The 24,818-nt window shown below is 45.3% G+C and overlaps 1 protein-coding gene across 1 annotated transcript; it reads right to left on the minus strand.

Moving 5' to 3' along the window:
- Positions 1-20,607: 20,607 nt before the first annotated feature.
- FAM240A (family with sequence similarity 240 member A) lies at positions 20,608-24,614 on the minus strand. The gene is made up of 2 exons (XM_059076701.2): positions 24,466-24,614; positions 20,608-20,747 (listed from the first exon to the last, which is right to left on the minus strand). Exons 1-2 carry the CDS (start codon positions 24,606-24,608, stop codon positions 20,645-20,647), a joined length of 246 nt encoding a protein of 81 aa, XP_058932684.1. The 5' UTR covers positions 24,609-24,614; the 3' UTR covers positions 20,608-20,644.
- Between the last annotated feature and the right edge of the window lie 204 nt (positions 24,615-24,818).

Genomic DNA, 24,818 nt, shown 5'->3' on the forward strand with positions numbered 1-24,818 from the left:
GACCTGCTGGGTGGCCTCTGGCAAGGCCCTTCCCCTTGCTGGGTATGCAGTTGAGAGCGTGGGCTTGGGGGTCTCTGAACTACAGTCCGCATATCATGACCGTGCTGGAGCAGGCTGGGGGTGGGGGAGGAAACTCACCTTGCTTTCCTCACTGCCAGCAGGTAGGTGCCAAGGGGATTAACACACCTGTGACCTCTGGGCCTGCGTGCAGGAGGGACAGCGGAGGCATGAGGTTGGCCTATGCCCTGACCGATAGGCACCTCTGGCTCAGGGCCCCAACAGGAGTTGGGGAGGGAGGTGTTGGGAGCTCCTTTGCCTTTGGGAGGGGGGGACTTTATTTAAATAGTGGTTCTAGCGTGGAACCAGAAAACACAGAACTGGGTCTTGGGGCAACTTTATCCCTGCTGGGCCTCAGTTTCTCCTCCCCACGTGGAGGAGTTTGGGCCAGGTGGCCTGCAGGGCCTCCCCCTGCCCTAACAGGAGATGTGTGACAGTAGGCAGGGTGACTGTGTTCTGAAGTGGTCCAAGGGCAAAGCATGGGGAGAGGGTGGGTTTATGCAGGGGCATAGCCCTGGAGGACAAGCTGGGCCTAGCTGCCAGGCCCATGCCTTAGAGTGTAAGCAAATTGGGTCACACATCTTGGCTCTGGGTGTGCCTTCCATAAGAAAACCCTGAGGGAGGCTCCAAGAAAGCCTGGGCCCAAGGCCGAATCCCCAAGGATTTAGCAGGGGGCGATCCAAGGACCCTCAGAGATACTGTGGAGCATTGAGTGGAGAGACTCAGCTGCTTCCATGCACTGCCACCTCCAGAGGAAGAGGTGGGGGTGAGTTTTCCCTGGCTGTTCCGCCAAATGTGGCAGCTTGAATGGAAAAAGGTCCTGGGCTCTGGTTTTGCCAGACACTCCTGCCTGTGGTGTCCCCGCAGAGTCCCTGGAAGAGGGTTGAACTGAGGAAGGGTAAGGATATCCAGGCTGCTGTGGGCATGCACCTCACCCAAGACTATGGGAACTCTCCAGCAGTTGTCAGGTAGTTCTTGTCCCTTAACAAGTGACAACAGCCTTGCCCAAGGGCAGCCCTGAGTTGGTGCGATGCTGCAGCCTCACTCCAGACAGCACCGCACACTCCCCAGCTCCATCAAGATCAGTGCACACTCACCACAGTGCAGATTCACCAGGACCTTTCATCCATCCTCTTGCTGGGCCTCCCCAACACCTACTGAATTGGGGCTCCTGGACAGGGCTTCAGGAGATTCCCGGGGCAGCTCAGGCTGCTGTGTCAGACCCTTTCAGCACAACTATAAGGGCAGCTTGGGCTGCTGTGTCAGACCCTTTCAGCACAACCGTAAAGCCCGCAGGGGCCTTCGAATTAGACAGTGAGCGAATTGACAACTGAGGTCAGTTCTTCATTTACAGAAGAGATACCTGGAGCCAGGTAACCACCTGCCGCGTGGGTGCCTGGGGAGGCTGATGGAGATGGCCACCTGCGGGCAGGCGAGTCCCCGCTCCAGTGATGGCCTCCCCCGGCTGCTGCAGGAGCCCCTTCGCTGCAGTGAGAGCACTGGTGTCCACTCTGTGAGTCTGGTTGGGAACCAGGAACTCTAGCGCCTCGGGTGATCCAGCTGATGTCAAAAGCAGCCTCTGCCCTCCGTCTTTCTGGTCCCCATCTCTTCTCCAGGATGAGGATTCTGCTTTCAGCAGTGATCGTGAGGAAGTGGTAAAATTCTTCACAATCTCAATCAGGACTTCATGATCACCAGGGCCAGAGAGGAGAGAGGCCAAGGGAGATGCTTTTCACTGACGGCATTCTGACAGGCTACAAAGAGCCACACTGGCCCTGCCCTCAAGGGCCTGGACTTGGGGCTGAGAAAGACAGAGACACCTGAGAGTTATTAAATGGCCTCTCAGTGAGCAGATGTGTCCGAGTCACACGCCGCCCCCCCCCCACTTTTCTCCCCCAGTGCAGCCCTGGTCCTGCATGCAGTCTCTCATGCAACCTCTCAACCCCTGCTTCCCCCTCACCCTTTACTTCGCTTCAACAGTCAAACCTATCTGCTGCCACCTCTTGCTCTCCAGCCCCTGCCCCTCCTTTTTCTGTCCCCTAGAAATGTCCTGTTCCAGTTCCACTGAGTCCCAGGCTGCTCCATCCTCGCAGGCCCAGCTCTCATGAAGCCCCGTCTCCCAGGGCAGGAGTCTCCCTGCTCCCCAGCCCTTCTCCGGGTCCCCTTCCCTGGCCTCATCACGTTACTGGTGTGTGACTGGTGGGTGCCTGCGTCCCCCCAGTTCGCCAGGCACACGGCTCACTGCTTGCTAGGCCGAGAGAAGGGGGGAGCTGGATCCGAGTTCTGACCAAGTCTCTGTTTATTCAGACCACCCCTGAGGGTGCTGGGAGCTAGTGCACAGTCTGGGCAGCCCCTTGCCCACTGCGGCCCCAGAGAAGTCTGGAAGGAGTCGGGGTTAGGGGTGAGAGAGCAGTCGGAGCAATGCTGTGTAACCCGAGCAGGGACCTGAGTGAGGGCCACATGGCCTCAGCTGTCAGGGCTCCCAGAGGGATGGCTGCTTACTGTGGGGTCAGCGAATGGCAGGGACTGCCCTCCTGTGGGCACTAGGGAAGGGATAAGTTCAGGGTTAGGGTCAAGGTCAGAGTCAGGGTCAGTGTCAGGTTAGGGTTAGGGGTTAGGATTGAAGTGAGAGTGAGAGTCAAGGTCAGGTTCAGGTCAGCTCAGGGTCCTAGTGCAGGTCAGGGCTTTCCTGGTTGGCTTGGTGAAGAGTTGTGCAGAAGTGAGCTCTGGCTTTTATCTCACTGTGAGCAAGAACCAGGGATGGGGACCAGGCTGCCAAGGCCTTGATCTGTCCATGCCCTTGGCCAAGTCCTTCCCCTAACTGGGTCCTCTGGGCTGTGTGTAAGGAAGGTTGCTGCTAGACTCTATTGTTCTGCCATCCAGGAAGGAGGAGGAGACTTGGAGCGGAGGAACATATGTTCTGCTCCTGGAGAAACACAGGACTGAGCGGCTAGGTCAGGATGGGGACTGAACCCAGACAGCCTCACTCCAGAGCCCAAGCTCCACCTGGGGGTGAGCTGGAGCCCAGGAGTCGGGGCCACCTCCCGTCTCCCCACGTGCACAGGAGGTGCCTCGAGATGGGCAAGTCTCTCCCAAAGCCACCTCCACATGTGCCCCTGGATGAGGCCTGCCCCCTCAGATCCAAGGAGGGCTGGCAAGAGATCGGGAGAGGGGGAGGTGGTCCTGTCAGCAGGACCAGGTGGGGGGTGACAGATTCAGCAATCAGTTTAGTTTAGAGCACTAGCTGTGGTCTGGAGGAAGCACACAAGAGAAGTTTGGTTTTGCTCTTGTTCTGACAGTAGAGGGAGACCACAGGGCACCCGCAGTAATAAGATGACGCTAAGGGAGATCATATCAGCATCTAGAAAATTAATCTTATTTTGTCATTTTGGTGGAGGCCATCCTGCCTCCTGAGTCAGTTGTCCTTAGTTCAGAGTGTCCCGAGAGTGGGTGTCCAGGACTTAAATCGAAGACAGTGGTGATGGTCTGGGACGAGGTTGCCAAAGCATTCTGAGACGACAGGCTGGGCCAGGTGTCCTGCAGGTGAGAGCCAAGTCGCTAATGCCCCCCTCCCCAACGTTTCTGACCTTCGGGAGTCTGAGGTGCTCCTTCCCCACCAGCGGAGCAGTTGTCCTTTCACGACCGCACGGTCAGTATATGTATGACCTGTCCCTGCAGCACAGGGACTTTATCCTTTTAGAAGTCTTCGCCATTTCTTACTCTGGCTGGATTCATCCCTAGGAGATTCCTATGTGGCATCCCAGAACGTGGTGGCCATGCCGGCAGGAGTGCCTTAGGGGCTGTCACCTCATACTCATTGTCAGCAATGTCCACAAGTGCCTGATCCAGCACACATAGGCATGAGGTAAGGGAAGCCCGAGGCTTGTCATCTCAGAATGTTTTGGCAACCTCGTCCCAGACCATCACTACTGCCTTCAGGAAACCAGGCTACGGGACCTGTGGGTGGCAGAGCAGAGCTGAAGGTGGACACAGGAGGGGAAAAGGGAAGTGGGCAAAGGCTCGTTACGTGAAAGGTCCCATGAGTGCCAGATAGTTGTCTGCTGTTGGCACTCGTGACCGTGAGGGTGGCATCACTGTCTGACTGGATGTGTGCAGGGAGTTCAAATATGTAGCAGCACATTAAGGAGTTCTCAAATGGCATGGCCTGCATTTGCTCTGCAAGTGGGAATTGTTGTGTTGTACCCAGAAAGGGTATCACTGTAGTCAGCACCCTGTGGTACCCCTGGGACAAGGGTAAAGGGTTTCTAGAGTCTACTTGCCAGGACTGGCCAGGTCTAGTGCACTGGACCGTGCACCCCAGAGTTCCCTTTGTCACTTGCTGGTGGAGCTGCCAGTCAGGCACATTAGCCAGGCTTCCTTGGCCTCAGGTGCTGGCATTGCCAGGCTTTGATCTATGGCTTGATTGCCATGCCCTTTGTGATGATGTATCCAGGTGGCTGTGGTCTTTACCTGTGTGATGCAGAATTGGTCAGCATGTCGGTTCCACTGATGTTCATTGCCAAAGCATCCTTTTCCATGGGTCATGGACAGAGTGCATGGGTCCTGTGCAGTCTGCTGCCACAGTGTTTGTCCCTAAGGGGCTGGGATTCGATCCAGGTTGTTTGGTTGTCAGGTGCTACACTGATGTCCATTGGGTACTGGCTGCAAGTTGGTGAAAATGTAACAGGGTGTGTTCAGGGGATGTCTTCCAGGACAAGCACCAGTCTGCATCTCTGTCCACGGGCAGAGTTTTTTCTTTTCTACATGCTTTGGCTTTTTCCTGTGGCTGCCCAGCCACAGTGGAGCGTTTAATATAACTGGTCTGACTGTGCATCGGGCCTAGGCATCCTCTGGGACCTTGGTGTACTGAAGACCCCACGTCTGAGGGTCACCCATTCATGCAGGTGAGAGAGTCCATTGATGGCTGGTTTACTCCTTTCTTGGATGTACCAGTTTCATTTAATAACAGGTGCTTGCTGGGCAGGGCCCACTTTATCCCATAACACATGTGCTGGGGAGGAGCAACACAAGGGGAGCTGGTCTCTCATTGTCCACCTGTGCCCGGTTACGAGCCAAGTTTATTGGCCCTCACATGGGGTATGCTGAGCCGTGACTGTCAGGCAACTGCCACTCAAAGTACCAGGGGTCGCCTTTGCTGCGTGTCAACTTCCTTCTGCCCCAGGCTCCAGGCTGCATATCTCAGTCCCCCACACTGTCGTTGGAAAGGCTCTTTAGGACAAATCGGCATGAGCCGGATGCAGTCTGTACAGCCTGCTGGTTGCTTTCTTTAAGCACTTCTGCGTCCACAGCTCTTTAGTTGGTGTGTGGTGATCTCCTTCCCCGTCCACCCTTGTCTTTAAACTGCTTTACTGCCACCACGTGGCTGGGCCGGGGAGTGTGGCTTTTTTCCCTGTTAAGACAACCTTCTGACTAGAGTTACAAACCCAGCACACAGTGATAGCTTTTGCATCAGAAACATAGGTTCCTCCACCTTGTGAGGGACAGCAGTTCTTTTCTTGCTGCCCGAGGGAGGCACCCTTCTCAGAGTTCTGGGTTCCTTCCCCATAAGGCCCGTCTTCCAAATTTCTATGTTTTCATATCTTTAGCCTCCTCCATTTCTTCCTCCAGCCCTAGGGAGAGGAAGCTGCTTTATATAACTGTTAGAGCATTCTTTTTTTTTTGCCTTTTTAGTTCTTCAGTTGCTGGGTGTGGTAGGCAGAATAATTGTCCTCCGAAGATGTCCACAACCTAATCCCTGGAAGCTGAGAATAGGTCACCTTACATGGCAGAAGGGACTCTGTAAATGTGGTTAAGTTGAGGACCTTGCAATGGGGAGCTGATCCTGGGTTATCTGGGTGGGTTCAATCTAATTATGTGGTTCCTTAGAAGTTGAGGAGGGAGACAGAAGAGAATCAGAGGGAGATGTGACCACCGAGGAATGGCCCGGGAGATGGCAGCGTTGGAGCATGGGAGTGTGAGAGCCTCTAGAAACTGGAAAAGGCAAAGAACTGGATTCTCTCCTAGAGCTTCCAGAAAGGAACACAGCCCAGTGAGAGCCATGTTGGATTTCTAACCTACAGAACTGAAAGAGAATGCATTTGTGTTGTTTTAAGTGAGCAAATTTGTGATAATTTGCTCTTGCAGCAATAAAAAACACATAACTGGTTAATGCTTTTATATTAAATTCTCTATTAATATAACTGGTGAGGTTTCATCCTCCCTGCCCTGGGCTAATTCAGAGACTCCCTCCAACTCCCTCACGTCCTGCATATTCCTGTCACTCCAGATGGTGGACAGTGTGAGCTCAGGGCAGATCCCATCTCTCCCACCTCTATCTCATGCTGGGTGGCTCTGACGTGCAGGAAATTCTTCCCTCTGATGAACTTCTGTGTGTCTCTAATCTTGTGTGTCCTATAACTGGCCCCTGGATGGCACAGACCCCACAGGACTCCCAGGCTCCCAGGAAGCTAAGATTCTATTCCTTCCTTGCTTGTGACATCTTCAACTTATAAAGTACCCTGTCATCATGTAGGGCCTCCCCAGACCTGGAGCTTTTGGCCTCAAACCCTCTTCAGCCTTTCACTTTAGACCCTTCTGGTCACATAGACCCAACTCACTTAGGGCAGGTAACAAACCACAGGCCCTCCAGTTCTCTCTCATAAAAAGGGATGGTGTAGCTTCCTCCATAGACCACAAAAACAAGCACCAGATAAACTGAATAGTTAAAAGGTAAAAATAAAACTAAATATATTAGAAGAAGAGATAGCAGAATAAGTCCCCAAATTAGTATACGAAAGACCACTTTATTTAAGGATGAGCATGAACTCCTGTTGATGCTGCCTAATGGTTTTGGGGACCAAATTAAAATAGTAGACCACCTGGTAGACTGTACCAACTATCAGTGCATAGGCTAGAAAATTCATTCAAGAAGTAGAGGGTAAAATGATGTTCTTGTACATGTAAATAGATAATAGATTTAATGTTGGTGAGCAGAATATCCAAGATGACCTTGAAGTTTCAGGAACTGTTGACTGAGCATGGCTGTGCCCCTGGTATACTAGAGAACATAGAAAAAAAACCTTTGTTAATTGAAAAAGAGAAATTATAAATTTGGCTTTGATTCACTGTCTCTATAAAAATGGTGATTCATTTTCATGTGTCTGTTACTCATATATTTGAGAGCCATGAGTTAAATCTTTGGAATGCTTACTGGCTTTAGGACCTGTTTTACTCCTTATCCCTTGCAAGATGTTCTTATCAGGACTCAGCAGAAGACTAATGTAGCACTTGGGGGCAAAGATTCAGCTTAGTAGTCCTGCACTGGAGGCCGAGATGGAAAAGATCTCCATGGCCACCATGGTGCTGTGATAGACAGGGAAGGATGTGACCCAGACACTGCGGAACACCAGCATGCTTGAACTTGACTTCATTGAAGGTGTCAGGTAGATTCCTGGCCCAGAAAGCCATAGCAGTGCTCCCCAGGGTCAAGGATCCCATGTACCCCAGGACACAGTAGAAGGCAGTGACAGAGCCCTTAATGCAACCAGTGATGTGTGTAGGGTCAGAGTGTGTGTTCATTTCAATGAAAGGAGGAGAGAGTCCCAATCTGGTTCTAGATAGTGACTTGGATCAAGGCACAGATGGGAAGGACAGAGTCAGGTGCTCCTGATATCAACCACTGCCTCATCCTTTTCCCTTTGTTTTGAAAGCCAAAACCACAGTAATGATTTTACCCAAAACAGTGGAAATAGCCACAGGAAACACAAATGCAAATGTTGTTTGCTGAGTTATGCAAATGCCTGTGTTGGGAAGGCCAGTGGAGAGTAAGAAACAGGGAACCCAGGAAGAGGGAGGTGAGCAGGATGTAGCTGTGGGTTGGTTGTTGGCCTTGATGATGGGAGTGTCTCTGCTTCCCAGAGACCCCAAGGACCACAGCTGTGAGAACAGAGAAGCACAGAGCAGTGCAGGCCAGAGCCATCCTCGGTGGATCTTGATAAGGTAGGGAAGTCACTTTCTTTGGGAGACAGTGGTTTTGGGTTTGGGTTTGAGTAATGATGATCTGGACACCTCACACACTGGTGTCTATCTGACAAGAAAAGATGTGCAGTGTCTCCAGTTCAGGGACTCCTACTAATTCCCAAGAAAAAGAGTCCCCTTTGGGAACTTTGGACATATTGTCCATCCTGATGCACATTCAGATAATAGCAATGAAATTTACAATTTTCCATTGATGCTATCTAAAGGTTTTTTGGACAAAATGAAAATTTCTGTCACTTATCATTTCCTATGTATAAGGGAGCTATTTTGTTTCTTTTCACAGGGAAACTATTATAGATTCTTAGAGATATAAATATTATATCTTCAGGTTATATCCTGGATCACAATGTTTCCCCACCTTAGGTGAGTAATTTATTCTTGAAAAACATGTTTTTACTGAGTATTAGATAAGTTTAAGGAATGACTCTTGGTTTCGTTAGGTGTGATAATTTTGTACTGATTATATGGGAAAATTTCATATTTTCAGAGAAACCTAAGGAGTGGAATGTCAATATATCTAATTTATTCTCAAAAACATTTGCAGAAGAATAATAAATGAAGCAAACATGGCAAAATGTTAGCAGTTAAAATTTTGATCACATATATATGCATATTCATTATAGTTTAAATTTGAAAATGCTTATAACATAAAGATCAGAAGAGGAAAAAAACCATAAACATCATTTGGGGCAAATTCTCCTAAGTTAAAAGCATAATTAAGTTTAATTTCAGTGGAAAATTGTTAATTCATTCCAGAGCCCCAAATTTAAGCACTGAGTTAAAATAACACAAAATTCCTTTAAAAGTAGGCACACAGTTATTCCAGGTTTTAATGTTATCTATCATAAACTGACATAATGAGACAGGCTCACTTTTATTAACTTATGTCTGCCTACCTACACTGCTTCAAGTCCTTTGTGTCTCACATATTATACACCTAAATTTCTGCTTATAAATTATGCACTTGATAATCAGTGTATGTTACTTGAGTCTTTCATCGAAGAATCCATCAGAAAACACAGGATAGAATTAAAAAGTCTATAAAAATAATGTTAATAAAGCGCCAAGATTGCCACCACAGGAAACCAGCAAACCAGGAGTAAATCAATGAGACATGCTTTTTTTTTAAGTGGGGTATAGTTGTTTTACAATGTTGTGTTAGTTTCTACTGTACAGCAAAGTGGAGTTCCCTGTGCTATATAGCAGGTTCTCATTATTTATCTATTTTATGCGTATTATTATATATAAATTAATCCCAATCTCCCAATTCATCCCATCCCCCTTTTCCCCCCTTGGTGTCCATATGTTTGTTCTCTACCTTGCAAACTGGTTCATCTGTACCATTTTTCTTTCTGCCTTGCAAACTGGTTCATCTGTACCATTTTTCTAGATTCCACAAATATGCTTTAATATACGATATTTGTTTTTCTTTTTCTGACTTACTTCATTCTGTATGACAGTCTCTAGGTCCATCCATGTCTCTACAAATGACCCAATTTCGTTCCGTTTTTTGGCTGAGTAATATTCCGCTGTATATATGTACCACATCTTCTTTATCCATTCATCTGTCGATGGACATTTAGATTGCTTCCATGACCTGGCTATTGTAAATAGTGCTGCAGTGAACATTGGGGTGCATGTGTCTTTGAATTATGATTTTCTCAGGGTATATGCCCAGTAGTGGGATTGCTGGGTCGTATGGTAATTCTATTTTTAGTTTTTTAAGGAACCTCTATACTGTTCTCCATAGTGGCTGTATCAATTTACATTCCCACCAACAGTGCAAGAGGGTTCCCTTTTCTTCACACCCTCTCCAGCATTTGTTGTTTGTAGATTTTCTGATGATGCCCATCCTAACTGGTGTGAGATGATACCTCATTGTAGTTTTGATTTGCATTTCAGTGAGACATGATATTGATCCATCCCTCCATCCCCCTCTGTCCTCACTGAAGCTCCTTTAAGGAGAAAGATTCTTAGGGGCCGGGCAGAGGTCTCCCTTTCCCCAAGAGGGATCAAAGGCTATACACACCTCTTCAAGTATGCTGGGGAAACTCAGAGAAGGGAAAGACTTAATCTTTCAGGGTTCTGTTGGATACAGACACCTGTCTCCATCTTATCAGGCCCGTAGGTAACTTGTATCTTGGGGGTGTCATAAGAGACCTTTGAGTGCTTAAAGAAACACCACCAGTGGCTCCTGTAGCCCTCTGACAACTGCCAAGAGCTCTTCAAAATGAGGCTACCATTGTTTTCTCAGACTCACTATGTATGTGCACCTTGAGGGCATTCCGCCCCTCTCCCCGCAATGGGAATCATCCAATTAGAAAAGGTGGTGTGAAAATTTGTCTCTGATTTCAGCTGAAGTGACCGATGACACCACCTCAGCTCTGGAAGGCATTCAGGACAGCCTCAGCTCACAGGCCAGGGTTGTTATCGATGACACAATCTCCCTAGGCTTCCTCCTTACAGGAGAAAGTAGGGTCTGCAGTCGCTAATATACCCTGCCCACCTCTGTTAATGCCTCGGGCCAAGAGGAAAGGTCAATACGGAGACTTAAGGGGAAAGCCACCTGGCTTTCTAGAGTACACATCCGTCATGGTTGGTGGGATTTGTTCAGCTGGTGGGATCCTGGACCCTGGGGTACATGGTTGAGTCAATACTGTAGGAGAGTTTCATCCTGCAGCTTGAGGTCCTGTTCACGGTTGGCTTAATTAACTGCTGTGTGAATCAAACAAAATGCACTTGGCTGGCCTGTCAGTCAGATGTATCAGATCAAGAATAAATTCTTCTAAACCCTTTGCATGATTCTTTCCAAAAACTATTCTATCTCTCTCATTTGTGGGTTTTACTTCCCTCGGTTCGTTCTCTGCCTTCTTTGTATCCCTCCCTCTTCTTTTTTCTTTCTTTTTTTTTTTTTTTGCGGTACGCGGGCCTCTCACTGTTGTGGCCTCTCCCGTTGCGGAGCACAGGCTCCGGACACACAGGCCCAGCGGCCATGGCTCACGGGCCCAGCTGCTCCGCGGCATGTGGGATCCTCCCGGACCGGGGCACGAACCCGTGTCCCCTGCATCGGCAAGCAGACTCTCAACCACTGCGCCACCAGAGAAGCCCCCTCCCTTTTCTTGTCCCAAGTCTTCCGTAGACTCTGGAGCTGTCCTCCAAGATAGCCTTCTGGGGCTGAGAGGATCTGAATGGGGCCACTGTCATGAACAAGGGGCAGGGACCACCCATCAGTAAAGCGACTCAGGGCATACATATACAATTATGTTTATTAGGGAGAAACTACCAGCAGATAAGCCACAGAGCACACCCAGAGGTGGGTTCAGGCCTGGCACAGCTGGGCTGGGCACATGTGAGAAGGTTCCAGAAGCACCACACCCCTGTAATGCCCTTCATTTTATAGGCTGAATGGAAACACTTGGACAATTATGAAATTATGAAATCTTCCTGGTCAGGAAGTGCCCTTGTAAAAAGAAGCCTCTGAAGCTTAGCCACTGACATCAGCCTGTTTTATGTGGACTAATTCAGACAAGCTGAGCTAGCTCTGCTAAAAGGGGAAAGAAATAAGCCTGGGGTGACAACCGTTCGGTCTCCTCTGCCCTGCTGTGAATGGGGTATTGTTGAGGAGTTTCTCATAGAGCAGTGTGCTTTTGCAAACCCTCCATTCATTCATCCAACAGATAAGTTTCATGTCTCATAACATGTTATGAGTGTTGTTCCAGATCCTAGGGCTATACCAGATGCCAAGGTTTCTGCCTTCATATTCAGCCTCTGAGCCCCCTGAGGTGGGTCCTGGGTCTTCCTGGCCCTAACTTATCTTACCCTTTCCCCATAGCCATACTGTGTAGCTGGAACCTTCCTTTCATGGTCTTCTCCTGTTGCCTTTCTCAAGTTCTCCCAAAGCTGGTCTCCAGCCTAGTGGATGCATTATACTGGTGACCTTTCCATAGATTAGAGAAAAGGAAGCAGTGTCTGCTCATTTCCAAGGAGCAACAACTAGGACTATTCAGATCTCTGAGAGGACACCAAGCCACTGGGGAAGAATGGATTGAGAGCTGAGTTTCAAGGCCTGATTCGTCCCCTAAGGCTCTTTTTTGACCTTGAACAAACTAATCCTATGTCATACATCTGTTATTTTCAAGGACTAAACAAGGTTCCAAAAACACGTTTTTCCTAGAAGAGAATTCCATTGGAGCTTTAAAAATGATGAGTTACATCCATATAGGTGGACATGACAAGTTGATTTTATGATCAATCTTAAAAGAAGAATTTCATTCTGCTTATATTCATTTGCTTTACAAAAACACTAAACTAAAACACACCAGTCAATAAAAATTTCTTCAGGACATATTCAACCTGGGAATAGGATAGAGCCCCACCCAGTCAGCAACACTTGGGTATTTCCAAGGAGAGACATCCCTTTTTAATACTCAGAGTTGAGACATTCACAGACTGTTTCACCTGCCAGCACACCCATAAAACCTCTCCCCATGGAAATGGGATCTCCAAGTCCAAAACCTCTTCTTCCCACTCATCACCTCCTTGACCATGAATTCGTCATTCTTTCTGCTGGGTGGAGACCAGCATGGAATCAGCCAAGATTTCTGCCAAGTCTCTATCGCCCATTTAGAAGACCAGATAGACATCAGAACAGAGGGTCCTAAGATAGCCACTTTTACAGTATCTAAAAAGTGTTCTGAGGAGGTAGTGCTCCAGAATATATGAGCAGTAACCTGGGAATAGAATTCCTTCTGTGTTTCACACTCTATTTAAAAAGTACCGCTTCCACCAAGCTTTCTGAGTGACCTACAACCCATCAACCCATCTCCCTTGTACCCACCCTGAGTGAGCCATCGTTTATGGAAAGAGGACAGCAACTGCCTGGAGGAGGTGACCTTGGGGAGGCTGGGAGACTCTGACCTTCTCTTATAAATTAAGCAGTATAAAGACGATAAATTTTAATTGTGTTAAAATTACTGTCACCCTTGAACTAGGGTGTAGTGGTCTGATTCTAAATCTTGTGAATTTTGAAGGTAGAACTGGCAGGATTTGTGAGTAGCTTAGATGAAAGGTTTAAGAGAAAAAGAGGAGACGGGGTGACTAGGTTTTAACCTGAGTAACAGGGTGAATGGGGCAACATTTATGGAGATAATGAGATTGGGGGCGGTGGAAGATGGGGGTGGGTGTGGAGAAGTCTTCTGGAAAAATATTAGAAGAAGGAATGCTTTGATCTTGAAATTTTAAATGTAGGAACAGCCTTTAAGTGCACTCACTTTAAGCCCATTTGTAATTCTAGAAATTATCATTCTTAGAAGCTTAGCAATATATTCAGTTGGTTTACACCAACATTTGCACCATCTGTTTGCCTACCGTAAGTTATTATGTGTCAGCACTGTATTTTACTTATGAGGAAGGTAATTATTAACTGTATTATAAAGATGAGGAAACTGAAGCTCACATCTTAAATAACTTGACTAAGGTTACTTAGCTAGAATTATGCACAGTAGAATTCTCTTTCTGTATAGATAATATGTAATATGGAAAGTTGGCCCAACACAGTAGGTGCTTTGTGGCTTCAAAACAAACAGCACCAGGTCCCTGGTCCCTGTGGAATATGTGCTCCCCCATCCAGTAGCTTCCTGATGACTAAATCCTTTATCCAGTGAGTGCACAGTACTTAACTTGCTGAGCAAAGAGAATCTAAGAGAGATGTCTTTGAAAAATTCTTGGACTCCAGTTGGAGTATATTTATGATGACCACATTTCTTCACCAAAAATGGTGACATGGGATCAGATATTGGCAGCACATTTGAAATCGGGACTGCTCTGGAGAGCCCAGGTTATTAGGCTGCCCTTGAGATAGAACTGGGAGCGGTTTTTTTGCAGAATTTAGTCCTTGAGTTGAGTGGATTCTGGGTGCTCTCCTCCCAGTAAGTAACACAGTACCTAACTTCTCAGACTGATGCTTTCCCCTAGAGGTGTAACTTGGCATTCTAGAGCATTGCTCACATCTGGGGCCTCACGTCCCAGCAGACTTTACAGGTGATGTGGGAGGCCCTGTCTCTAAAGAACAGCCCCATTCCCTGATGCAGACTCTGAAATCTCCTTTCAATCCACATTACTTGTAACCTTCTTTGTGAATAAGAGAAATGTGCAGGCAGCTTAATAAAGGGAATTTATCCCTGGTGGTGCAGTGGTTGGGAATCTGCCTGCCAGTGCAGGGGACACAGGTTTGAGCCCTGGTCCGGGAAGGTCCCACATGCCGCGGAGCAACTAAGCCCATGCAGCACAACTACTGAGCCTGCATGCCACAACTACTGAAGCCCACGTGCCTAGAGCCCATGCTCATCAACAAGAGAAGCCACCTCAATGAGAAGCCCGTGCACCACAGCAGAGTAGCCTCCGCTCTCTGCAACTAGAGAAAGCCTGCGTGTAGCAGTGAAGACCCAAAACAGCCAAAAATAAATAAATCTATTTAAAATTTTTAAAAATAAATGTATTTAAAAATTAAAAAAATAAATTTATAAAAAAATTTTAAGTAAATTATTTTAAAATTTTTAAATAAATTATTTTTAAAATTTTAAATAAATAAATAAATTCCCTTATTTATTTTTGGCTGCTTTGGGTCTTCATTGCTACACGCGGGCTTTCTCTGGTTGCGGCGAGTGGGGCTACTCTTCGTTGCTGTGCGCGGGCTTCTCATTGCAGTGGCTTCTCTTGTTGCTGAGCACAGGCTCTAGGCGCGAGGCTTCAGTAGTTGTGGCTCGTGGTCTCTAGAGCGCAGGCTCAGTAGTTGTGGCTCACGGGCTTAGTTGCTCCACGGCATGTGGGATCTTCCCGGACCAGGGCTCGAACCCGTGTCCCCTGCATTGGCAGGTGGATTCCCAACCGCTGCGCCCCCAAGGAAGCCCCAGTAAGGGAATTTATTATACAGATGCAGCAGTACCTCGTGGAGCCCAAGTTGGGAAAGCGGCCAGATTATGAGAAGGACCAGAAGTGGGAGTGAAAGGCTGCCAAGAATCATGGAGGGTGCTTTTGTCACCCCTATGTTTTTCACCAGGTGTCTACTTCCCTCTCATTTCCTAGCAGTTAGACTTTCCAGTCTGCAGGCAGTGGTGGCCCCTGGAGCTCTCAGACCTCCATGGTATTAGTTCAGATGCTCGGAAGGAAATGGATTCTTCCTTGGCCCCACCCTGGGGAAATGTCCGCTGGATCTGTGCCATTCTCTCTTCTGAACCTGAGTCAGGACAGGATTTTGTGGTACAAGCATGGCTGTTGTGGGGACCACAGATCTGGAGAGGAATAGCCAGAAAGAAACTTCTCTGAGTTTAGCTCTGGGCAGACACTGCTCAGAACAGTTAAGGGTGAAAGCGTGACTGGGTTCCAACAGGAGGTCTGTTGAGGTCCTGTGGGTGTTTGCCATTTGGTCATGGTCCCCTTGGATCTATGAGGACTAATTATTTTCTACTCAGTACACTTTTATTTGAGAAACTGATCCTTCCCCATTCCATGTAGGCCTGGTGGGAATCATACAGTATTTGTTCCTTCATGACTGGCTTATTCCACTTAGCCTAATGTCCTCAAGATTTATTTATCCATATTGTAGCATGTGTCAGACATCTCTTCCTTTTTAAGGCTCCATCGTGTTCCATTGTATGGATATACCACATTTTGCTTATCCATTCATTCATTGATGGATACTTGTGTTGCTTCCACCTTTTGGCTATTGTGAATAAGACTGCTATGAACATAAGTGTACAAACATCATTTCAAGATCCTGCTTTCAGTTTTTTTGGTGTATACACAGAAGTGGAATTGCTGGATCATATGATAATTCTATGTTTAATTTTCTGAGGAACTGATATATTTTTTCCACAACAATTGCACCATTTTACATTCCCACTAATAGTGCACAGGCTTTCAATTTCTCCACATCCTCACCAACACTTCTTATTTTCTGTATTTTTTTATAGTAGCTATCTTGTGGGTGTGAGGTGGTATCTCATTGTAATTTTGATTTGCATTTCCCTAATGATTAATGACGTTGAGCACATTTTCATGTGTTTATTGGCTACTTGCATATTTTCTTTGGAGATTTATATTGAATTTCTACTTAAATATGTCTACTCAAATCCATTACCCATTTTTGAATTAAGTTGTTTATTTTTTGTTGTTGAGTTCTAGGAGTTCTTTATATGTTCTGGATATGAATCCCTTATCAGATACATGATTTGTAAATGATTTCTCCCATTCCATGGGTTGCCTTTTCACTCTGTCAATTGTGTCCTTTGATGTAGAGAAGTTTTTAATTTTGATGTAGTCCAATTTATCTGTTTTTATTTGTTATCGTATCCAAGTCAAATCCAACAAATCATTGTCAAATTCAATGTCATAAAGTTTCCGCCTGTTTTCTTCTAAGATTTTTATAGTTTTAGACCTTATGTTTAGGTCTTTGATCCATTTTGAGTTTATTTTTGTAAATGGTATAAGGTATGTGTCCAACTTCATTCTTTTCCATGTGGGTATCCAGTTTTTCTAGCACCATTTGCTGAAAAGACTGTCCTTTCCCTATTGAATGGTCTTCCCACCCTTGTTGAAAATCATCTGACCACATATGCAAGAGTTTATTTCTTGGCTCTCTATTCTATTCCATTGGCCTATGTGTCCAGCACCACATTGTTTTGATTATTTTAGCTTTGTAGAAAGTTTTGAAGTCAGCAAGTATGAGACCTCCAACTTTCTTCTTCTTTTCTAAGATTGTTTTGGTTATTTGGAGTTCCTTGAGATTCCATGTGAATTTTAGGGCAGGTTTTTCTGTTTCTGTAAAAATCACCATTGAGATTTTGATTGGATTGCATTGAATCTGTAGATTGCTTTGGGTGGTATTGACATCTTAACAATATTAAATTTTCCAATCCATAAACATGGGATGTCTTTCCATTCATTTGCATCTTCTTTAATTTCCTTCAGCAATGTTTTGTAGTTTTCAGTGTACAAGTCTTTTGCCTCTTCGGTTAATTCCTAAGTATTTTATTCTTTTTGATGCTATTACAAGTGGAATTTTTTTCATAATCTTTTTCAGATGTTTCATTGTTGGTGTATTAGAAATGCAACTAATATGTTTTGTTTTGTGTATTTATTTTGTATCCTGCAACTTTTCTGAATTCATTTATTATTAGTTCTAACAGTTTCTTTTGTATGTGTATGTAATCTTTAGGGTTATCTGTATATAAGATCATGTCATCTGTGAACAGAGATAAACCTTTTATTTTCTTTTTCTTGCCTAATTGCTCTGGCTAGACGTCCAGTACTATGTTGAATAGAAGTCATGAAAGTGGGCATCCTCTTCTTTTGGGACTCCAGTGACACAAGTTTCAGATCTTCTGTTATTGTCCCACAGGTCCCGACACTCTGTTTCTTTCTTTTTTTTTTTTTTAAAGAAAACTATTTTCTCTTTCTCATTCAAATTAGATAATTTTATTAACTATCTGAAACTTCACTGATCCTTTTTTCTGTATTTTCCATTTTGCTGTTGAGCTCATCCAGTGTTATTTTTGTTGTTTGTTTATTTTGGTTATTGTAGCATTCATTTCTAAAAGTTCCATTCGGTTCTTCTTTATATCTTTTGTTTCTTTGCTGATATTTTTACTTTTTCCATTTGCTTAAAGAGTGCTTGTAGTTGCTTGTTGAAGCATTTATATAACTGCTTTAAAATCCTTGTCATATAATTTCAACCCCTGTGTCATCTCAGTACTAAGTGTCTGTTGATTATCCTTTCTCATTTGAGTTGAGATTTTCTTGGCTCTTGGTATGAGTCATTTTGGACTATATCCTGGACATTTTGAGTGCAAGGCTAGGAGACTCTCCTTTTTATGTATCTATTTTAGTAGGCAGTTAATCTATTTATGTTAAGAACACATGTCCTGGCCCACTTTTGTGGGCTATGCTTTAAATGTCAATTACTTTTCAAAACCTTTGCTTTTGTGGTGTGTTGCTTGTGTGCTACACAGAGGCCAATTTGAAACCTATGCTATTCCACACCATAGTTCAGCTCTCAAAGTTTTTGCTGTTTGAGCCTGGTCAATTTTATAAATGGGATGTGTCCAGGACTTGATACATAGTTTGAAAGCATCCCATTCTGCTATGGACTGAATTGTGTCCTCCCTGCCCCTCAAACCCTACCCTGCCCCAAATTTATATGCTGAAGCCCTAACCCTTCATGTGATGGTATTTGGAAATGAAGCCTTTGGGGGGTAATTAGGTTTAGATAAGGTCATGCAAGTGGGGCCCTTGTGATGGGATTAGTGTCCTTATAAGAAGAGACACCAGAGAGCTTGTTCTCTCTGTCTCTCTCTCCCCCTCTTCCTCTCTCCCTTTCTCTCTTTCTCTCTCCCCATGCCATGTGAGGACACAGTGAGAAGCAGCCATCTACAAGACAGGAAAGAGCTCTCACCAGAAACCGACCATGCTGCCACTTTGATCTTTGACCTCAAGCCTCTAGTACTGTGAGAAAAGGCACTCATGCTTCTCTCCCTGTCTCTTTCCCCCCAGTCCCTGCTGCGAGGGCACTGAGGACTTAGTGTAGCCCTTCTTACCTCTTGGGAGGCATCTGCAGAACCTCCTGGCTGGGCTTCCCACCTTTGTCCTTCCATCTTTCTGTGCAAAAGTAATCCTCCTGAACCATGGCTACTGTGGCTCTCCCCTGGCCAACACCCTTCAGTGGCTTCCTATGCCCTTGGGAGAAGCTCATACTCTCAGCCAGCAAGGCCCTGAATGCTGATTTATGCCGATTCAGCTCTTGCTACACCTTCTCCTCACTCCCATTCTAGCTTAGCTAAATGTATTCCCTCAAGGCACCCAGGACCTGAGCCCCGAATCTTGCCTTCACTGGATCATGCTTACTTGGGTTTAACTACCCTGTTCTTAAGAAGCCCTCCCTAGACCAGAATGGGTCCCCATATCAGGTGGGCACCTTTGCCTGCCGTGGCTCTCAGTGCTATTTAGTGCCTCACACTTATTGCCTTGGCTTTTCTGCCATCTTCCCTAGACCGTAGCCTCCAGAGTCATCACTTCTGGTTTACTCTGCTGTATTTGGTCATACAGCACAGTGCCAGGTATGCGGTGAATGAATTAATGCACAACGAATCTTCACATGCATTATCTGCCTCACTTGACTGCATTTAGATTCCAGCAGCAGCGTTCTGCAGTTCATGATGGTAGGCCTTTTCTTCTGAGAGCCTCTCAGCCTGAAAGCTCTGTCTTTTCTTCTCCTTCTATTTAATTCCTATTTCCCTCTTATACCCAACAAAAATTCCTCTTTCATCAATCTCAGATAAACCCAGCTGGGATTCATGGTTTATTAGTTGAATTGAATCCCAGGTTGAATGAGAGACCATAGCAGGAAGGAGGGCTCTAAGCCCTGTTTCCTGGATCATATAAGTGTGGAATCTGAGGAAATGCTCCCCCAACTCTTCTTGCCTCCTGGTGGCTCCCATCTGGGCTCCCTGGGGATGTGGATGGAAGCACTTTAGGGCACATCAGGGCATTTAGAGGACTGGAACACCACCCTTATCTGTTCAGAATTGCCTCTGCCTTGCTCTCTATGTCTCCTAGTAACACTGTCCCTTGAATATGTAAGGCTTTGCAGGCACTGCCTACAACCATCAAGTACTCTACAGCATGTATCTCTCTGCTCCTTTGTCCTGGTTGGGAAATGTTGCACCAGGCCTAGTTACAGTTTGCACTTTTAGAAGCAGCAACCCTGTATGGGGACCTGAGAGATGGCTGGGCAGTGACAATGATATTTCAAAGTCCAGAATCTATGTGACAAGCACTTTGTTGGGGTGGCCAGATATATTTTGGCTGAGCTGACAGAGAGCCAACCAGTGCCAGCATGTGGAGATTTAAAAGAAAGCAACAAAAACAAATACCAGTGATGGCATGGCAACCAAGTTTTATTAAAATTATCCCGATCTTAGTGAATGGTTCTACATAAACATGTTTTTGAATAAGCCTATTAAATTCATGTGAAGAAAAATAATATTAGATCAGTTAATTTGCAAACCTTATTTTAATGACTACTTACAATATTTTTATTTCTGCCGATAGGTTCATTTCTCTTCTCATAAAAAGAAAACAAGAGAAAGGATTACATGGTGCTGTTTCCTGGGAGAAATGTGGAGCAAAACTAATGTGTGATGTTTAAAGTATGACCGTGAAAATCATCCCCCCTCATGTGCTTAGAATTTCAAATACTGGGATTTCATAATTAGAAGATAATTATATGGAAATAAAGTATGCTGCCTGGAGCTTTGCTGTTAGATAATCTCGTCTTTAGACACATTGGGGATAATATTCTGGTCCCCATGCAGAGAGGACTGCCTTGGCTAATAATTCCCACTCAGCAGTGGGGAAGGATTCACAGGTAAATCCCCACAGGATTTACAGGTAGGGGAAACAATAGTATGGGATCTGTATGGTGTAGCAAAGGGACTCAGAGATTTGCACTGGCTTGTCCTGGCAGAGTGACCTCAGTGCTTTGTATCCTCTTGTGTCAGTGAAGCTCTTGGCCAACATTGGCCTGCTTTTCTGTCTCATCTGAATTGTTCCGTAGTCTCAGCTTTGTTTCCAGTTTCTGCTTCCATTCTTCTCTGAGCCTGAAAATAGAAACAAAATATACACAAATGGAGTATTCATCTCCATGGCTTTTGGTTCAGGGAAGCTTCCTTCCTTTTTATTCTGAAAGTGTCTGTGTATGCATGTGTGTGCATGCATGTGTTCAGGTTTTAAAAGGCATGCAGAAGACTTGCAAATTTAAATACATACATATTTGAACTCTCACTTCTGTTTGAGCGCTATTCTAGTGTTAATTCTCTGAAATTTCCCTTGAAAGTGCAATATCTTTAAAGTATAGGAGGGGGAAAAAACCTTCAATCTAGAATTATTTACCCATCAAAGCTATCTTTCAAAAACAGAGGTGAGATAAAGTTGTTTTCAGATATGCAAAAACTGGAAGAATTCACTACCAGCAGATTGTCACATATGACATGTTAAAGGAAGTCCTTCAAGCAGACGGAAAAATGACACCACATGGAAATCTGCACAGTGGAATGAAGAGCACCTGGAAGGACATCTGTGTGTGTGCGTATGAATACTTTTTGTTTCTTACTATTTAAATCTCTTTAAAAGATAGTCAGTGGTTCATGGGTATTCCCTGGCGGTCCAGTGGTTGGGACTCTGTGCTCCCGCTGTAGGGGGCACGAGTTCTATCCCTGGTCAGTGAACTAGGATCCCTCAAGCCGCACGGCACAGCCGAAAAAAAAAAAAAAAATAATCAGTTCAAAGCAAAACTGTTAATGATGTAATATGGTGTTTATAACATATGTGGAAGTCAAATTGTACTCTGTATAATAACACAAAGATCAGGAGCGGAGAGATGGGACTATATGATTGTAAGGTTCTTACCCTCTTCAGGAAATAATGTATCACTTGAAGGTAGACAGTGATAAGTTAAAGATGTATATGTAAATGTTAAAGCAACCACTAAAATAACACACAGAGATATAGTTAAAAAGCTGAAAGAGGAGATAAAATGGAATCATAAAAAATATTTAATTCAAAAGTAGGCAGAAAAAGAAAGGGAATAAATAACTGTTGAGAGAAAAAGGTGACAAATAACAAGATGGTAGATTTAAACCCAATCATACCAATTAATGTTAATGACATAAGTAATCCAATTGAAATGCAAAGGTTGACAGATTGCATTAAAAAATATCCAAATATATGTTGCCTATAAGAAACTCATTTTAAATATGAAGACACAAATAGGTTAAAAGTAAAAAGATGGAAAAATATCCCATCTTAACCCTAATCAACGAAGGCTGGAGTGGGGTGGGTATATTAACAACAGACAAGGTAGAGTTCATAGCAAAGAATATTACCAAAGAGAAAGAGGGTTGTTTTGTAATAAAAGGTTTAATTCATCAAGAGTATATAATAATCCTAAACATTTATGTACCTAATACAGAGCTTCAAAATACATGAAACAAAATGTGATAGATCTGTACGGAGAAATAGACAGATCTGCAAATCTTCAGTACCCATATTTCAACCATCAGTAAAACAGACAAGAAATCAGTAAGGATATAGTTGAACAACACTATCAACCTACTGCTCCCCAGTAATTAAAGGCAGTAACACCCCAACATCCCTCTTCTGTCAGTGTTTGTTTCTCTATGATAAAAATAACAAGGAGGAAACTGAGGCACAGGGAGACTTGCTACTCATCGGAGGGCTCTTCCTTTGGCATCTTGCAGCTGCTATATTCAATCCTGGATTAAGTGGGAGTGTGGAGGAGGCAGGGGACCTGACATTTGTGAGCCCTGACCTTGGGCCCTGCCCCATGCTGGGTGCTTTAGGCACATTTTCTTTTTTCTTTTTTTTTTTAAGAATTTTTTGATGTGGACCATTTTTAAAGTCTTTATTGAATTTGTTACAATATTGCTTTTGTTTTATGTTTTGGTTTTTTGGCCACGAGGCATGTGGGATCTTAGCTCCTGGACTAGGAATCAAACCTGCACCCCCTGCATTGGAAGGCAGAGTCTTAACTAGTGGACCATCAGGGAAGTCTCTAGGCACATTTTCTTATTCAAGCCTCAGAACAACCTAATGGGCCAGAACTGTCTTCTACAATTTATGAAGGGACAACGTGGAGTAGTGGTGAGGAGCAGAGACTCTCTGGAGCCAGACTGCCCAGGTTCAGATTAGAAGAGGCAGGAGAAGGATAAATAAGAAGTTAGAGTTTTGCGACCTCACCAACCAGAAAGTGTCTCCTGCAGTCTCTTTTATGTGCATGGAGAGATCCTGCACACATATATTTTAATGTTTTAATAAACCACAGTTTGTTTCAGAGCTTATTTTATTCACCCCTTGGCTTACTCCTTGCTTAGAGACAAGGTTTTTGCATCTTCCACAGGTCAGTTTCACTCCACCTGAGGCCTTCTGTGTACTGCCCCGGAGGACACACACGTGGCACAGGCCTCAGTGTGGCCTCTGGTGTGCAGCATGCTGAGTGGCCTGGCCTTGGGGGAGGAAGATGGCAGGGACTCCCCAGATGACTGGCCACCTGACTCAGCTTCTCTGAGAATCCCTGGACAAGATGCCCTAACACAACGCCTCAGCAGGTAGGACAGTCTGCTTTTTCTTACCTGTGGCCAGGAATATGGCTGAGCAGGTCTCTGCATGTGGAAGAGGCTGGGTTCGCCTCTAGGGCTCAGGACGGGGTTTTGGAACGTAACAGTGAATTTAACTCTTGTGAGTTCATGCATGTTCTCAGCCCAGCAACCACGGACTGACAGTATGGAGTCACGGGCCCTGCCGTTGGGCCAGCACACAACTGCCCCACCAGCAACTGGCTACACACTAGCTGTGGTCTTAGTGAACAGACAGCAGCTGAGCTGTTCCCTATGAGGGGGTAGACAACCCGACCTGTCCTTCCCTGTGTCCTGTGGGTGACCCCCTGCAGTCATCGAGAGGCAGTATGTGTGAGTGTGGTGAGGTGCCACTGTTTCCAGAGACAGCAACCCTGGTCTGCTCATGTGAGTTACTGCTCTCCACTCGACTTGCTTGGCTAGAACAGGGATGCAACCAGAGGGCTGAGAGCCCATTGTCCCTCCTCCTAGAACCACGCAGGACATCCTGTGTCTTTACCCAAGCGAGCACTAAGAATTAATTGGTCTCCTTGGCTTGATTGCTCTTCACGGATACATCTGCTGATCTGCTCCCCAAATTTAGTGTAACCCTCACACACTAGAAATGGTGACAGAGAGGGGAGATTTTTCTGTTTATACAGATAAGAACTAGAGTGTACATTTGTTAGCTTAGAAGAATTTATTTATTTATTTATTTATTTATTTTTTGCCGTCATGCGGCATGTGGGATCTCAGTTCCCCCACCAGGGATTCAACCTGCATCTCCTGCAGTGGAAACACGGAGTCACCGGGGAAGTCCTAAAGAATTTTTAAAATTACTGCCCATAACCATAGATGGTGACAGGACCATATGCATGGAAAATCAAAATAATTATGTCCTCTAGGTTGCCCATCTGGCATTCCTCTGGGGAAATCAATTTTGCTTTTAAAAAACAGACAAGTAAGGGTGGGTATGATGTGTCCATGTGGGTTCATGGATTGTAACAGATGCACCTCTGTGGTGGGGCATGTTGCTGGTAGGGGAGGCTGTGTATGGCAGGGGAGAGGGTGTATGAAAGCTCTCTACTTTCTGCTCAGTTTTGCTGTGAACCTAAAACTGCCCTAAAAATTAAAGTCTATTTTTAAAAATTAATTATCAATAATAAAAAATAGACAAGCCACATACTTTCCCAGTGCACTTCTTCCCAGGCGATGCTCTTCTGATTCTCGGTAATAAGTCTGTTTGCCAATTTCTCTTTCCCAGAAGCGTTTGAGCTCGTGGCAGGTGTTCCGGCAGAAGACCTCCCGGCGGACATACTGATTGTTCATCCCCTGAAAAAGAAAATATCAGCCGAACCCCCATAGAACACGCTCTCTTGGACTCTGGAAGGTACAGACCCTGCTATTTACCTGAGGGACACCCAGGTCAGGCACAGAACCTCACGGGAAGATACACTGGTTTGTTGACAGTATCCAGGGATGTGAAGGCAGAAGCTCCCTGCTGGAGCCTGGCGTGTCACAGGCACCTAGCAAATAGCT

Source organism: Kogia breviceps, chromosome 10 (genome assembly GCF_026419965.1).
Source record: "Kogia breviceps isolate mKogBre1 chromosome 10, mKogBre1 haplotype 1, whole genome shotgun sequence".
Lineage (NCBI taxonomy): Eukaryota > Metazoa > Chordata > Mammalia > Artiodactyla > Physeteridae > Kogia > Kogia breviceps.